Raw genomic sequence first — 15,065 nt, forward strand, 5'->3', positions numbered from 1 at the left:
CAACACCTGACCTTTTCCAATCACCATCTGTTTTCATGTCAGGTTTGGGAACATTGATATTCACACCAGGAACCTCCACTTTAGGACCTTTAATGTCAACTTTTGGACTTTTAATATCATGTTCAGGTGCTTTGATATTAATATCTGTTTTTGAAAGATTGATAACAACATCAGGACCTTTCCCTTTTATCTGGGGCTTTTTCAATACAGCCTCCGGGCCTGCAATATCAATGGCTGGACCTTCAATTTCAACCTTTGTTGATTTTATGTCTCTTTCAAGCTTTGGCCCAGACACATCAACATCTCCTTTTACTTTCAGACCTTTTAGATTCACATTCACTTCAGGCATATTCATATCTGGTGCTGAAATTGATGCAATTTTTAATTTTGGTCCTTTAATCTTTACACTTGGGCCCTCCATGCCAACCTCTGGTCCTTCAGTATCTCCTTTAGGTGTTTGCATGCCAATGTCTGCTTTGGAAATGTTGATTTCAGTCTCAGGCTCATCTGCTTTTGGACCTTTCAAGCCAATTGATCCAACTGATGTCATTGTGACACTAGGCATTTTAAATTTGCCACCAGGCCCTGCAATATCAATGTCTGGAACTTTAACATCAACCTTTGTAGACTTTATGTCTCCTTCAATGTCTGGAGAAGACACATCAATGTCTCCTTTTCCTTTGGGACCTTTAACATTCAAATTCACCTCCTGCATCTGAATTGGTTGTGTTGAAACTGGTGGCATTTTGAACTTTGGTTCTTTGATATTGCTACTCAGACCCCCAGTTTCAACTTCTGGCACTTCAATGTCAAGGACTCCTGCACGAAAACCAGCTGGGGGAACATTGATATCAACTTCACCTTTCACTTTGTGACTTTTCACATTCAAATCTATGTCATGACCAGAAAATTGTGCTTTTGAAAGTGATGGCACTTTGATTTCAGGCATACTGACTCCACCCTTGTTCTCTTCAGTGCCAGCAACAGAACCTTTAAGATCAGCTTCAGGTGTGTTTATATCGACATTTATTCTTTTGATGCCAATATGTTTTGGAATTTTAATTCCAGCTGCTATATTTTCAACACCTTGTCCTGGTATATTTATCTGGAGTGTATTTAACTCCTTTTCCTGCCTTCCAGTACTGACATCGTGAATTGTAATACTGTCTTTGGGTACCTTGTAGTGTTCAGTTTCAGCAGCTGAACCTTTGATATGAATTTCTTGACCTGCTAGATTTATTTGGGGTACATTTTGGTCAACGTCTGCTTTTGCAAGTTTAACCTCAATACTTGCTTCGTCCTTATTGTCTCCTGTCATTCTTAATCCTGGCATCTTGATGGCTGGTTTTTCAAAGCCACTTATAGTGCCCCCTTTTGCACTAAAAGCAGCTTTTGTGTCTATTCCACCTGTCTGTGCACCTCCTTTGCTTGAAAGATTGACATTAATATTACCTTTCACCTCTGGACCTGTCAGATTTACATTTCCACCCTTGATTAAACTGATGCCTGAAGTAACACTGGCTGAAGCTGGACCAGAATCTTCTGTCCTGACTACTGTCCTGTTTGTGCTGTCTCTTATTGTCATTCTTGCTTCAGATATATGTGTGCTTCCATATCCTTGCTCTCCACTTTGACTTGAGATCCCAAAGCTTTCCTGGCTTTCTCTTCCAAGATTTGGGCCTTTAATAATGAGCTCTGAACCTCTATCGTTCTTTTCATCTGTGGTGTCTGCTATCCAAGCCCCTCTTGTGCCCCTTTGCTTCTCTGTGGAGCTAACATGTTGCGACGTGAGAGAGGAGCTGCTCTGAAGAAAAACTCCATCATCTGTTCCCGTTTTACCTGAAGGGCTGCCGTGTGCAGTTAGGGTATGAGGGGGGATATCCCCACTCGGCATGTCTAAGGTGTAGGTCGTAATGCGACGAGTGATGGTCGTAATGGTACTGCCATCACTGCTTGTGCTGCTATGCCGTTCAGTCCGTATATCGACGCCATCTCCAAGTTCTTCAGATTTCAGCCGTGGCTTAATCTTTTTTGTGTATATTCTCTTGTAGTCCTCATCATCACCGCTCTGTTGATTGAAAAAAATGGAATGCATATTGAGCCAGTGCATGTATAAAAAAATAAATTAATTCAATGAAATGAAATGCAAAAAAAAAAATCTCACCAAGATGATGTCTGGACTTGTGCTCCCATGTCGCATCTTGCCTTCCCATGTCAGAGTGCTCACAGGTGAGCGACACGGTGTGCCTAGGGGCGATTTGTCTCCTTTGTTTTGTAGTTTCAGTCCAACCTTGTGTTGGTTCAGTGTCTTCAGTAGTTCAGCTGTTTCTTCTGAGCTCATGTTCTCAAAGTAGATAGTGGCACCCACTATCTGATCACCTGTTAATTAAGTTAAGACAGAAATGAGCAAAATAAGAAAGCACACCTACCTAGTATCCCCCACCTGTAATTTGTACCAGGGCCACTGATAGACATTTGGGTGCCACAAGTGTAATTCATTTGTTGTACATGTCACAGAACTAAAAAAAAATGACCTGTGTCAGGCTCAAATTATGTTTATAGCAGGAAATACTGGAGAGACTTTGGGGATGTTTAGCATGAAACCTTAAACACTATGGAACCCCTTTAATAATTATCTAGTTTGATCAAGATATTAATAAGGACTATTTTTATTTTCAAATCTGGTTCTTGAATGTTAAAACCTGAATGAAAAAACTTCAGGGACCATTACCATTAAAACTATTCAATTAACTTGTATAACTAAATATGAAGTCATATGAACTACTGGTTGAGAACTCTATTGCTCCTTAATACATCATGTGACACATCCATCCATCTAGGTTCTATACCCGCTTACCCCAGCAGTCATAGGCTGTGAGGTGCGGCACACCCTGGACGGGACGCCAGTCTTTCCCATGGCCACATAATCAATCATAATCAAAGTCATTCACACCTGCACACACACCTACGGACAATTTAAAGTTTACAATCCAAGGAGTGTGGGAGGAAGCCGGAGCGCCCGGAAGGAACCCACACAAACACAGGGAGCACATGCAAACTCCACACAGAAAGGCCACAGGTGGGAATCGATCCCACAACCTTCTTGCTGTGAAGCAGCAGTGCTAATCACTAATCCACTGTGCTGCTTCATGTGACACATGGAAATTTTAATTTATTGATGCTGAGTTGTGAAATGGAGATCATTTTGATGACTGTCATATTATTTAACCAGTCAAATTTTGAGTTTACTGTGTTGGGTGTGCTCTTTAATACTCCATAGCTCATAAGCTTTTACAGGTATCTCATCAGAGAGCCATGTTTGTTAAATAAAGGATTTTTTATGTTAGCAATTTAGAATGAGTTTGTACAACGGAGGTTTAGGGCCACATTGAATTTCTTTTTTTTTAATTTTTTTTTTTGTTTTGGACTTCAAGAATAAAGACGGAATATTACGAGAAAAAAGTCATAATTTACGAGAATAAAGTCGTAATATTACGAGAAAAAAGTCATAATATTACAAGAAAAAAGTTTAAATATTATATTATGACTTTATTCTCGTAATATTATGACTTTATTCTTGTAATATTATGACTTTATTCTCGTCAAATTACAAATTTATTCTCGTAATATTACAACTTTTTTCTCGTAAAATTACGACTTTATTCTCGTAATGTTACGACTTTATTCTCATAATATTACAACTTTTTTCTCGTAAAATTACAACTTTATTCTTGAAGTCTTAAAATTACTACTTTATTCTCATATAAAGTAGCTTTAAATTTCATGTTTTCATTGATTTAAACTCTTTCTTGGTGTTTACATTTTAGCTGTACTGAGGGTTTTTAGCTCATTTTCATTTTGCTGTCTTTTTTAATGAACAGCTGTCTACTGAACAACCATGTTACATGTTAATTAACCATTAATGAACCATTTTTAAGAACAAAAGGCACGTAAACTTTATCTTCAAGTGATGCGCAGTTTTGCTAAATTTAATTAATTTTTCTGTATTTTTACTGGCTATGGATTGTAGTGTTAAAGACGTGGTCTTGCTCGGGCAGCATCTGTATATCAGGTGGACACATACATAATGTCCACCGCCTTGACTGAAATCTGTGTAATTCCTATTCTGTTATTTGCATTTATGGAATTTTTGCTTGATTGGTGGTCTCTCTTTCACCCACTCCATACACACAGAGCCTTGTCTTGGAACCACGCTACTCTTGTAACATTTGATAAAGACAGCAATTTTGTATACATGTGATGTCTATTTGTGATGTTGCATCATGTGATATTGAATTTAATCGGGGGATTACAACTCTGAAGGCCTAGATGTATATTTAATGCATCAGTGATTGGTTTGGCAATAGAATTTCAATTATGTTGTGCCCAGAGCAGTCGCGAACTACACGCTGTGCACCATGAGGTTTACGCTGGTTTATGTCAGAGTTATGGTGCAGTTACACTGCAACCTGGGGTCTTGCTTCTGAGGTGTATTACTTCTGTTGTACAGTATGGTCCCCTTCACCTGCACACCCCAGCAACATCAAATTTTCTCAGGGATCTGGATTTTCTATAGATCTACAATAGCTACACTGAAAAAAATGGTGAGTGAAATTACAAAAGTGAGAGAGGAGATGTGGAGCAAGATAAAAGTCATGGCCATATGTATATGCTGTATAATGAGAGAGATTATTGTTTTTGTTCAACTTACCTTTGTATACTCTTCCAGATCGCGCTGCAGGTGATTCCCCTTTCACCTCCTTGACAAAGAGACTTCCATCTACCTGTCCAATGGTCAAGCCTGTTTTATCAGGACCCTCCCAATCTGGAAAGAGCACCTCCCTGGTTTCCTCTTCCTCTGCCATCTATAAACACAGCAAAAGAAAAATGATACGCCAATCATGTAGCATTAGTATACTTTTCCACTTGCAGCTAAAGTCTACAGAAAACAAACAAAAATGAAAATACGGGATCATTTTTGTGATTTAATGAAATACCTTGTTTTGTTTTCCTCTTGTAGTGGTCACACTTGTGTGGAGGAACTAGCCTTTCTCTTTGGAAAAAAAAGAGAAAAAAAGATATTGTTATAAAAATGCATAGCAGTATTTATGACTCTTTGCACATTATTATTTTTTTTAACACAAAAGCAGTCATAGAATTACATTGACTGTTTCTGCATGTCATGGTTGCAGGAGTCAAAGGTGCACACTAGATGGTGGTAATGCCTTACTAGACAGCATAGCATCCATGTTCACAACACCAAACTGTCATCTCATGCCCTCCTGGTTGTGGTCTGTGTTTTCTCAAAATTTGGTCAGACTCACACCACACCCTGCCCCGTGGCAAGCAACCCAACCCTCCACCTACACCCCAGCTCCAATGTCAATACAGAGAATAATGAGAGTTAAAGCTTATTAACACACCTGCACATGGGGACATACATTATACATTCCAATACACTTCCAGAATCGAGCATTTCAAAAAATTGTCAAATATATTGTAACATATTTGAGTAGCTGCCCTGCAATTTTTATGGCGTCGGTCCTCCACATGTCATTCTTTATACTGTTGCGGGCATTACATACACCTTGGCAGCAATCGTTCAGTTTTCTTCAACTGCACATATTCCATTTTATCAAACAATATGAATGTTACCTCAGGTATAGTGTCTAATTTAATTCTACATAAGGTTAGATAGTAGAGAAGCTTGAATCTTCAACTGGACTGGGTTGCTTGACGTGAGGATGTTTCGCTTAAAATCGCAGAAGCTTCTTCAGCTAAAATTCTTGCTCTGGTAGTCTGACTTCTGTCTTGACTCTTGTAGAGAGGAATGATCATTCATTCCAATGATGATCAATCATTCCTCCTGTCATTAAATGGGGAAATACTTACAAACAGTATAATGTTAATAATACTGATGTATGATACAACATATTTTTTGTGAAGTAAAAAATATTTAGATAACATTTGCATGTTGTCTGTAAAGGTATTTATATATTTTAAACTGGCAACCTCAGTTGCCAGTTTATAACTGTACAAACATTTTTTAACAGTGTAACTACACACATGCATCTTAGCATTCTCATTTCTACCATATCACAAGTTTCATTATTGCCAAGACCTCTTCTCATGGCTGCTAAATCACATCAAACAAACTGGTAAATCTTCATAGGTTTGTTCAAATTCTAAATGAGTTAATATTTCGGTGTGTAAAGCACAGTACCAAGCATCACAGTAACATCTTTCTCGGTGTGAATATGCCTCCTCAAACATGCTGACGAGTTCCACCCACATTCCTTTTTGAACCACACAGCCCATTGTTTCATTAATACCAAAATTTCCAAAATACACCCCTTCAAATATCCAAAGCTGCCTGAGCTGGGTTTTTACACGGCTACCAATTGTTTGTATTTGTGGATCTTGGTCGAAATCAGTGAAGCATTTGGAAAGTTACGCTGCCTACTGACCCAACACATGTTGTCATTTGTTTTCTTGAACCTTGTATGGTGTCTGGAGTCTGTGGGACCTGTTTTCAATGTTTACGATAAGGGTTCCACATACCCGAACACCATGCAAGAGTTAACAAGGCATAATTGTAACACGTTGATCTGTACTAGCAAGATTAGTCAAACTACGCTTTAGGCTTTTGCGTGTTTATTCACTTTGTTCATATCAACAGTACTGCAGAGCAAGGCACTAACAAATCTTGCTTTCCATTAATAGGCAATGGAAAGAATGATTTGTCTTTATGCTGCCAACTCCTTCAAAGTGCAACGTCATTCAGTGCATGTAAATATTTTCAGCATTTGTATCTAATCAACCATTTTAAATGAGAGATCATATCGACAGGATGGAACAAAAGAAAACAGGAAATGAACCACAGCAGTGATGCCTGTGTGTTCATAATCATCCCAGCTAGGACAGCAGATGAGGAGTTTTGTTGTACCGAACTATAGTTTTTCAGATACAACTTTGGGTGGCAACGTGTTCAATGCCAATGAGGGGAAATTATCTCCTTATCCACTTGGCATATCATTATTTTCTTTTGTTTATGTGATCTATTTCCATTTACTTCTATAAATTTCCAGAAAATTCCATTTATGCTTACATAAATGGAATATATAATGAGATAGGGCTTTTAAACTTCTAATTTTTTTGGGAGCCTGTTTAAAAAAGTGTGCTGGAAAACATAATGTGTTCATTTAGATTAAATTAGATAGAATTTATTAATCCCTTGGGAAGACTCCCTCAGGGAAATTGAGGTTCCAGCAGCATTGTATAGCAGCACACAGGGTAAGAAGTACACAGAGTATCAAAAAATGAAAGTTAAAAAAAACTATTTGCAAATATAAATACACAAATATAAATGGTTTTTATTTTTCCATTTAAAGTCTGAATAAAGAATAACTTTTAAAAGGAAATGTTGATCACCCACTTTTGAATGTCATATTAACGGCACATTCCACTTTTATGAGGAAAAATATACTAAATATTAAAAAATAGCAATAATTTACAAAACTGCGCATTACTGTTTCACAAATATGAAACGGCACAATGAAACCAATAACTCCAGTAACTAGTCATAATTATTATATATTATTTTTATTTACTGTGTTTTACCTTTTTATTGTGCCCTTTTTTGTTTTAATTTACTTTGTGCTGTCATGAATTGTGTGTTGTGTGAAGCGCCTTGGGGTGACTGTCATGAGATGGCGCTATATAAATGAATAAATTAAAATTGAAATTGAACTCAAAAATCCTGTTGCCATTCATCAGTAGGTATGCTCTGCTACATAATATGTTGCTGGGAACAAAAGAAACGTAAGGCCAAGATTTTAACAACCTGCCATTTGCAAATAGTCTCCAACATTCACTGACCATATTCAATACAATATTAATGTATTAAACAAGGTTAGAACAAAACAACACCAATGTTTTTGACATGTTCATTAGAAAACACAAAAATATAAATGTAAGTTATGCAAGACGTTGTGTCTGTACTGCATGTGAGAGTACATGGAGATGAACAACACCCAAATCGTGAGATGTAGTAAACTCCAGTATTAATTTAAAGGCTGTATATTGTGAAATCAAAGAGCAAATCTTTAGCGCCCCCACTGATGAGAATACTGACACAAAATGCACAATTTTTTTCAGGGGTTCAGAAGACCTGGGTACTAAAAGCACTGAAGTCACTATTTTAGACCATTGATGCTGAGAATGGAAACATGCTGTATTTGTGTAACTACGTCCAATACATAAACATTCTTGACAGAAAAGGTGCCTGTCTCTTTTCTTCATTATTGAAACAACAGGTTCATATTCTACCATATTGATGTCATATTTGTATCATATTCTGGTAGACAAGACGTTCATAGGTCTAGTGCTTCTATGTTATAAATACATTATTCTGACCACGACAGCTGACTGCTCTGACTCTTTCAGCACTAGAGGTGGGCGGATCGATTCTAACATTGATAATAGCGATACCAACACTGCTATTGATATTGAACGATCCTCATGTAAAAAGATCGATACTCAAGCTTTTTTTCTCTCCTGCACGCACTGACTGCTGCGCACGCAGATTCATAAAAGTCTACTCTCTGTCTGTAAGAGCAGCGCTGCGCTGTGTCACACAACACGGAGCAGCGCACCTTCCCCCCTCTGGTCTTTTCTTGTTGCACCATCACGTGGCTCAGTGGCGCCAGCCAATAGCCATGCAGGTAGGATCAGCCTAGCCCGCCCACTCAGCCCTCTCCTCGAGTCAGCCCTCTACCTCTGGAGATTTTGTTGTGTTGAGTGATATTTTTTAAACAAAATGTTGATTGTGATAATAAAGTATTCTGTTGTCATGTACAATGTTTGGTGAAATTCTATCCTAGGTCTTTTGGATCCTTTGGATCTATGAAGCTTAAATATGAAAAAGTATCGGTATCGGTGTTGGTATCGGTGTCGATATCAGCGATACTGGGCCTGTATTTACTTGGTATCGGATCAATACCAAAATTCCGGGTACCCCGGTATCTCTATTCAGCACACTGAAAGGTGACAAAAAGATGTCGACCCAAAAGTAAGTGAAGAATTGAGCAATATATTTAGTTATACTGGCAATCAAAGAGGCAAAATACAGCAGACATGTTGCCTTACCAGCACATTTAAAGCTGTTTTAGAACAACCTGCATAGCCAAGGTAATGTTACGGAGCATGGCAGTGATGAAGCTGAAAAGAGTTAGAACAGACAGTTCTATAGACCAGGGGGTTTTCAAAGTGTGGGAGAGTGAGCCCCCCCGTCAGAGAACAAATGAATAGCTCCCCACGACACACGTACACACAATTTCAAGATCTTCGTGTGTTATTCTTTTACACGTTAAACACATTTTAAATATATTTATGTGTTTTTAAGGAACTCTATGCATTTACACATTTTACAGCCTTTGTAAACATTTTAAACATGTCTTTAAAGAACTTTCTATTCTTTCACACATTTTACGCCCATTTCAAACATTTTAAACGTGTTTTTTTAAAAACTTTATATTCTTCTATTTTTGCCTTTTGTCATATTGTGAACTTCGTTTTTTAACATTTAAACCATTTCTGTGTGTTTTTAAACATCTTTGACATAACTAACACATTTTAACATAAATAATATTAATTCAACTTTTATACATATTTAGTCTCTCATCGAGTCTCACCTGTTGTTTAGTGCAGATATCGTCCTCTACCTTCTTTTTTTGGTTGCCCCAAACTCTGTCTTCTCGCTGGTAGATTTACACACTAAAAATGTATCCATTTTGCTCTTGGCATGTTCATTAACAATATTTTTATTTTCCTTTTTTCCCCTTCTTCTTTTGTTGTTTAACAGTGTTTACAGTTATTTTTTGCCCCACGACCTGATCTCGGATAAGCGGTTGAAGATGACAGAGTGATGAGTGAGTGAGTTCTGTTCCACAAACATTTGCCTGGTTAGGCTTATTTCATTTTTCAAGATAAAGATGTCAATTATTGGACTGGGTGATTTGGTTGCTTTGAAATATGTTCAAGAATTTTTCATTTGTTGCGCTTATAACTGACATATATGATGATGTTCATGATGAAATAATTGAATGTTTTCAACTTAGAGTTGTGAGGTTGAACTGATTTTGAAAAGCTCATTGTCCTTAGGTGGATTATATTAACTCATTTTGAAATGTCTAAATAAACAGGCCTTTCCTAATTTTCAGATCAGGAGCATCAAAGTCCTATCCAGGTGCAAAAAGTATAAAGTCCAAAAACTAAATCAGCACTATCTCACAATCGATGAAGTTTCAAAATGCTGAAAACCTGTTGACAAAGACTTTAGACATCACAAATTACTAAGCAAAATATTAACGTATTAAAAACAGCAAAAGTTTTAATGGGTGGTTTTGTGACTCACCAATGTTTTCAGATTTGATTTTCCCAGAATGGACATTTTGTGACTTCAGTACTTTTAGCACTAGAGTTTTCAGTTGTAAGACGACTGGTAAATCATGCAAAAAAGTTAGAGTTGTCGCTTGTGTGCTTGCATGCAAGAGGGAGGGAGGGCTAAACAATGGACACGTGTTCTCTGGCTGATATGCAGTGTGTCTTTTACACTATTTATTCAGATTGAGTATCAAGTATGTGTTCACAAACTGAATGATTAGTTGTAATAGTTTAACTTTTGACAAAGATATGTGAATGGTCGACTAATGATTTATCACTCCAACCCCCAATAAAATCAGATTCCAGCAGCATTCTATATTGTATATAAATGTTTTTTTTTATTTTTAATTTAAAGTCTGATTAAAGAATAACTTTTAAAAAGGTAACTTTGAGCATCCACTTTCACATGTCATATTGACTATACATTCCACTTTTATGAGGAAAAATAAACAAAATACTAAAAAATAGCAATAATTTACAAAACTGCACATTATTCTTGCACAACTAAGAAACAGCACAATGAAACCGGTAACTCAAAATGCAGTGTGTCTTTTACACAATTTTATTCAGGTTGAGTATTAAGTACATGTTCACAAAATGGAATGATTAGTAGTAATAGTTTGACTTGTAACAAAGATGTCTGAATGGTCAACTAATGATTTTTCACTCCAACTCCCAATAAAATCTGATTTGTCCTGTTGTCTATCTGAGCCCTACATTAAATGTGTAAAATAACCCAATGAAAAATAGATGAAAGTGTTGAAAAAAACTTCCATTGGCGCTACAGTCCTCAAGATAGATTGCAATTTGTTGGAGGCTGACTGAGGTCACATAATAATTCATATCCCAATTAACACAAGTCAGTAAATAGATTGGTCCTGCATTGTTGGAAGTATTGGAATATGAATGAAATACTTACAGGCTCTATCTATAATAGCACATGCCCAGAAGTGAAAGAGTGGAGTCAGGGCCACTGGGAGTGATAATACAGAGGCTCACTGAAAGCAGCTCTGGAGATACGGAGGTGTTCGTGCCAACAATGACGCCAAATGCTGGCAGGGCACTACAACCTGATCTTTAGCCCTCTCCCTTTCATTGTGTCTCTCGCTTTAACTGTGTCTTTTGTTCAACATGTTCATTCACTCTGCACAGTTATGCAACCAGAAACTTGTAACTTGAATTTACGAAGACACCAAATCTCGCAGTATTGTGCACAGTGTATGCCTCAAACACATAAAATGTGCACAACGTACTCTACGGTGCCAAAGACTGAGCTTTATGAGATTTACTCACACAGATCAAATTCCACTCAGGTCAGCTTACACTGAGTTCTAGGATTCAAATCAGGTCCACCTAATCCCAGCCTCAGAGGATTTGGACTGAACAAAATGACAACTGTTTTGTGTGATCTTTACCCACTTTTACACAGCTTTTTTTTTTTTTTTTTTTTTTGTCACATTCTTCTTGGGTCTTGTCAAAACGTACTGTACTTTGAGTGGAGTACAATGTAAGGAAAAGGTATTTAATTGTCTCTTAGACAAAAAGAAGAGATAAGTCCTATTGGTCCTTAGGTCTCTTTATGATGGTACTTATCACCAGATTCCTTAGTGTGAAGTGGATGAGAGTCCCTGAGTCCCCTCCATCATGACACCAGTCCCATTCAGGTTACTTCACCGACAGATAGCGTGACTGGGAAACCAGGTCTACATACTGGTAGCCCAACTCCTTAGCCCATGAAGGTAATGTTTTCAGTGACGAATGACTGTTTGAACTTATTTCAATGAAAGTTGGTGATCAGATAGCTAATGTTCCAGGAAATAAGTTGTTCAGTTTTGGAGGTGAGTTGGATTATATTCTGGAACTGAGTTCCAGAAGAATGTTTGGCACATAGCGACATTTAACTCCAAAGCTGCCTGAGGATGTTGATGAAATGGGCAGCTGGTCGATCTTCTTAATAATAAGGAATTTTATTTTGAGTATGATCCAGAACATATTGAGGATCCAGAAGAATTTTTAAGCAATATGTGGCCATGGCGAAGGTATCCGTAGTTATTATTATTACTACTATCACTACTACTACTACTACTACTACTACTACTACAATTCCTTAAGAGCAAAAAAGAGAATGTAACTTGGGTTTCTAACAAGAATAAAAACTTTTTCTGGCTCTAATTGAACATCTACTTTCAGTAATTATTACCTTGTACTGTATTTAAAATGCATTTCCTCCTACATTGTCCCCCTCTGCATGACAAATAGTGACCTATTTTGGCTGTCCTCGCTGTTGAGGTATGCAATACTGGACAGAAGGAAGAAGGGGAGGGAGGAAGGGGCAGAAACAGAAGGAACTTTCCAAAAAACACTGAAGCAGGGAGTAAGTCAGTATAAAAGGAGATACGCCAGATAAGCTGGCACATTTTCTTATGGTGTCTGAGCTGTCATGGGACAGACAGCCAGTAAAAAGCCTTTCTTATCTCCACTGTAACGACAGTAGACCTCTGCTTTGAGTTGCCGTAAGCTGACGTAGGGGATTGTCTTTTACAATCTTTCCTCCCCCTCAAAAAGAATAAATTGCCCACAGCTGCCAACGGCAAACAGTTAAAGCGCCGTGAGCCTGGCGAGCTCGTGACAGGGCTGTTTCACAAGAAAGGGGAAAGGGGGTTCAAGCGGAACAGGTGCTCTCTGGAGGAGAAAGGAGGGGTGCAAATACAAGGCGTAGTAGGCGGCAGCGGCCAAGTGTCAGGTTTCTGTACGGCAGACCTATCCCAGCTAAATGCCGGTGGTGTGACCTTCCAGGTTCAAAGGAGGTTTTGCAGTAAGCATTCCAGCAGAGCTTTGGAGTCCGGCTGCTTCTTAAAGTGCTTTTCTGGGGGCGATGGTGTCTCTGTGGCATTGATCATGTTTTCTGCAGCTCTTTTCTATAATGACATTTTCACAAAGACATTTCTTTGAGTGTCGAGGACTCACCTTGGACTGCTCAAGCAACACCAAGGGCTTCTATTCCAATGCTTTATTTCTTCTGTTCTTGACTTCTGTTGACAGAAAACATTAACATTGGAATTAGTCAAAACCATTAATTGACAATTATTTTAATTATTTTAAAAATTGTCATGGAATTCTCATAACATCATGAGCTACATAGGTTAGTAATAGTACAACACCAATGCCATGATAGGGCAAACCTCTTCCCAGACCCAAAATACTCTGTCTCACATTTTTATTAAAAAACAAGAGCAGAGATTTCTGACATGTGCCAATCCAGATCTGGATCACCTCCAAAAATCTTCCATGCCCTACTATGTATCTGTGGTGCACATATTGGTGAGAATCCGTGAAGTAGTTTTTGCATAAACCTTCAAAGCCCATATAAAGTGAAACTTGGTCCAGAATCCTGATTCAGATCGCCTCAAAGATTTAATGGCGCCTTCCATGGCCTAATACGTATCTGTGTGAAAAAGTTTGTCAAAATCTTTGCAGGAGTTTTGACGTAATCCTGCTAACAGTAATTCTTCAAACTCTATATAAAGTGAAACTTGAACCAGAATCTGGATCCAGATCTGGATCCCCTCCAAAATTTAATGGATTCTTCTATGACCTAATATGTATCTGTGGTTAAAATTTCATCAAAATATGCACAGTAGTTTTGATGTAATCCTGCTAACAGTAATCCTTCAAACCCTATACAAAGTGAAACTTGAACCAGAATCTGGATCCGGATCAGGATCCCCTCCAAAATTTAATGGATTCTTCTATGACCTAATATGTATCTGTGGTTAAAATTTCATCAAAATATGCACAGTAGTTTTGATGTAATCCTGCTAACAGTAATCCTTCAAACCCTATACAAAGTGAAACTTGAACCACAATCTGGATCCGGATCTGGATCCCCTCCAAAATTTAATGGATTCTTCTATGACCTAATATGTATCTGTGGTTAAACTTTCATCAAAATATGCACAGTAGTTTTGATGTAATCCTGCTAACAGTAATCCTTCAAACCCTATACAAAGTGAAACTTGAACCAGAATCTGGATCCGGATCAGGATCCCCTCCAAAATTTAATGGATTCTTCTATGACCTAATATGTATCTGTGGTTAAAATTTCATCAAAATATGCACAGTAGTTTTGATGTAATCCTGCTAACAGTAATCCTTCAAACCCTATACAAAGTGAAACTTGAACCAGAATCTGGATCCGGATCAGGATCCCCTCCAAAATTTAATGGATTCTTCTATGACCTCATATGTATCTGTGGTTAAAAATTTCATCAAAATATGCACAGTAGTTTTGATGTAATCCTGCTAACAGTAATCCTTCAAACCCTATACAAAGTGAAACTTGAACCAGAATCTGGATCCGGATCAGGATCCCCTCCAAAATTTAATGGATTCTTCTATGACCTAATATGTATCTGTGGTGAAAATTTCATCAAAATATGCACAGTCGTTTTGATGGGCTGGCAGGCTTACTTGTAGTTCCTAGGGTTTGTAAGAGTAGAATGGGAGGCAGAGCCTTCAGCTTTCAGGCTCCTCTCCTGTGGAGCCAGCTCCCAATTCAGATCAGGGAGACAGACACCCTCTCTACTTTTAAGATTAGGCTTAAAACTTTCCTTTTTGCTAAA

At 37.8% G+C, this 15,065-nt stretch overlaps 1 protein-coding gene across 1 annotated transcript in view; it reads right to left on the reverse strand.

Moving 5' to 3' along the window:
* LOC117519759 (neuroblast differentiation-associated protein AHNAK-like) overlaps nucleotides 1–15,065 on the reverse strand; it is a 47,942-nt gene that overhangs the window by 20,438 nt on the left and 12,439 nt on the right. The window contains exons 2-6 of the mRNA XM_034181009.1: nucleotides 13,411–13,475; nucleotides 4,998–5,053; nucleotides 4,712–4,865; nucleotides 2,165–2,379; nucleotides 88–2,068 (exon numbers count right to left, since the gene is read on the reverse strand). Coding sequence (XP_034036900.1) covers nucleotides 88–2,068; nucleotides 2,165–2,379; nucleotides 4,712–4,865 — 2,350 coding nt within the window. The 5' untranslated portion in view covers nucleotides 4,998–5,053; nucleotides 13,411–13,475. The remainder of the gene's footprint in view (nucleotides 1–87; nucleotides 2,069–2,164; nucleotides 2,380–4,711; nucleotides 4,866–4,997; nucleotides 5,054–13,410; nucleotides 13,476–15,065) is intronic.

This window comes from Thalassophryne amazonica, chromosome 11, assembly GCF_902500255.1.
Source record: "Thalassophryne amazonica chromosome 11, fThaAma1.1, whole genome shotgun sequence".
Lineage (NCBI taxonomy): Eukaryota > Metazoa > Chordata > Actinopteri > Batrachoidiformes > Batrachoididae > Thalassophryne > Thalassophryne amazonica.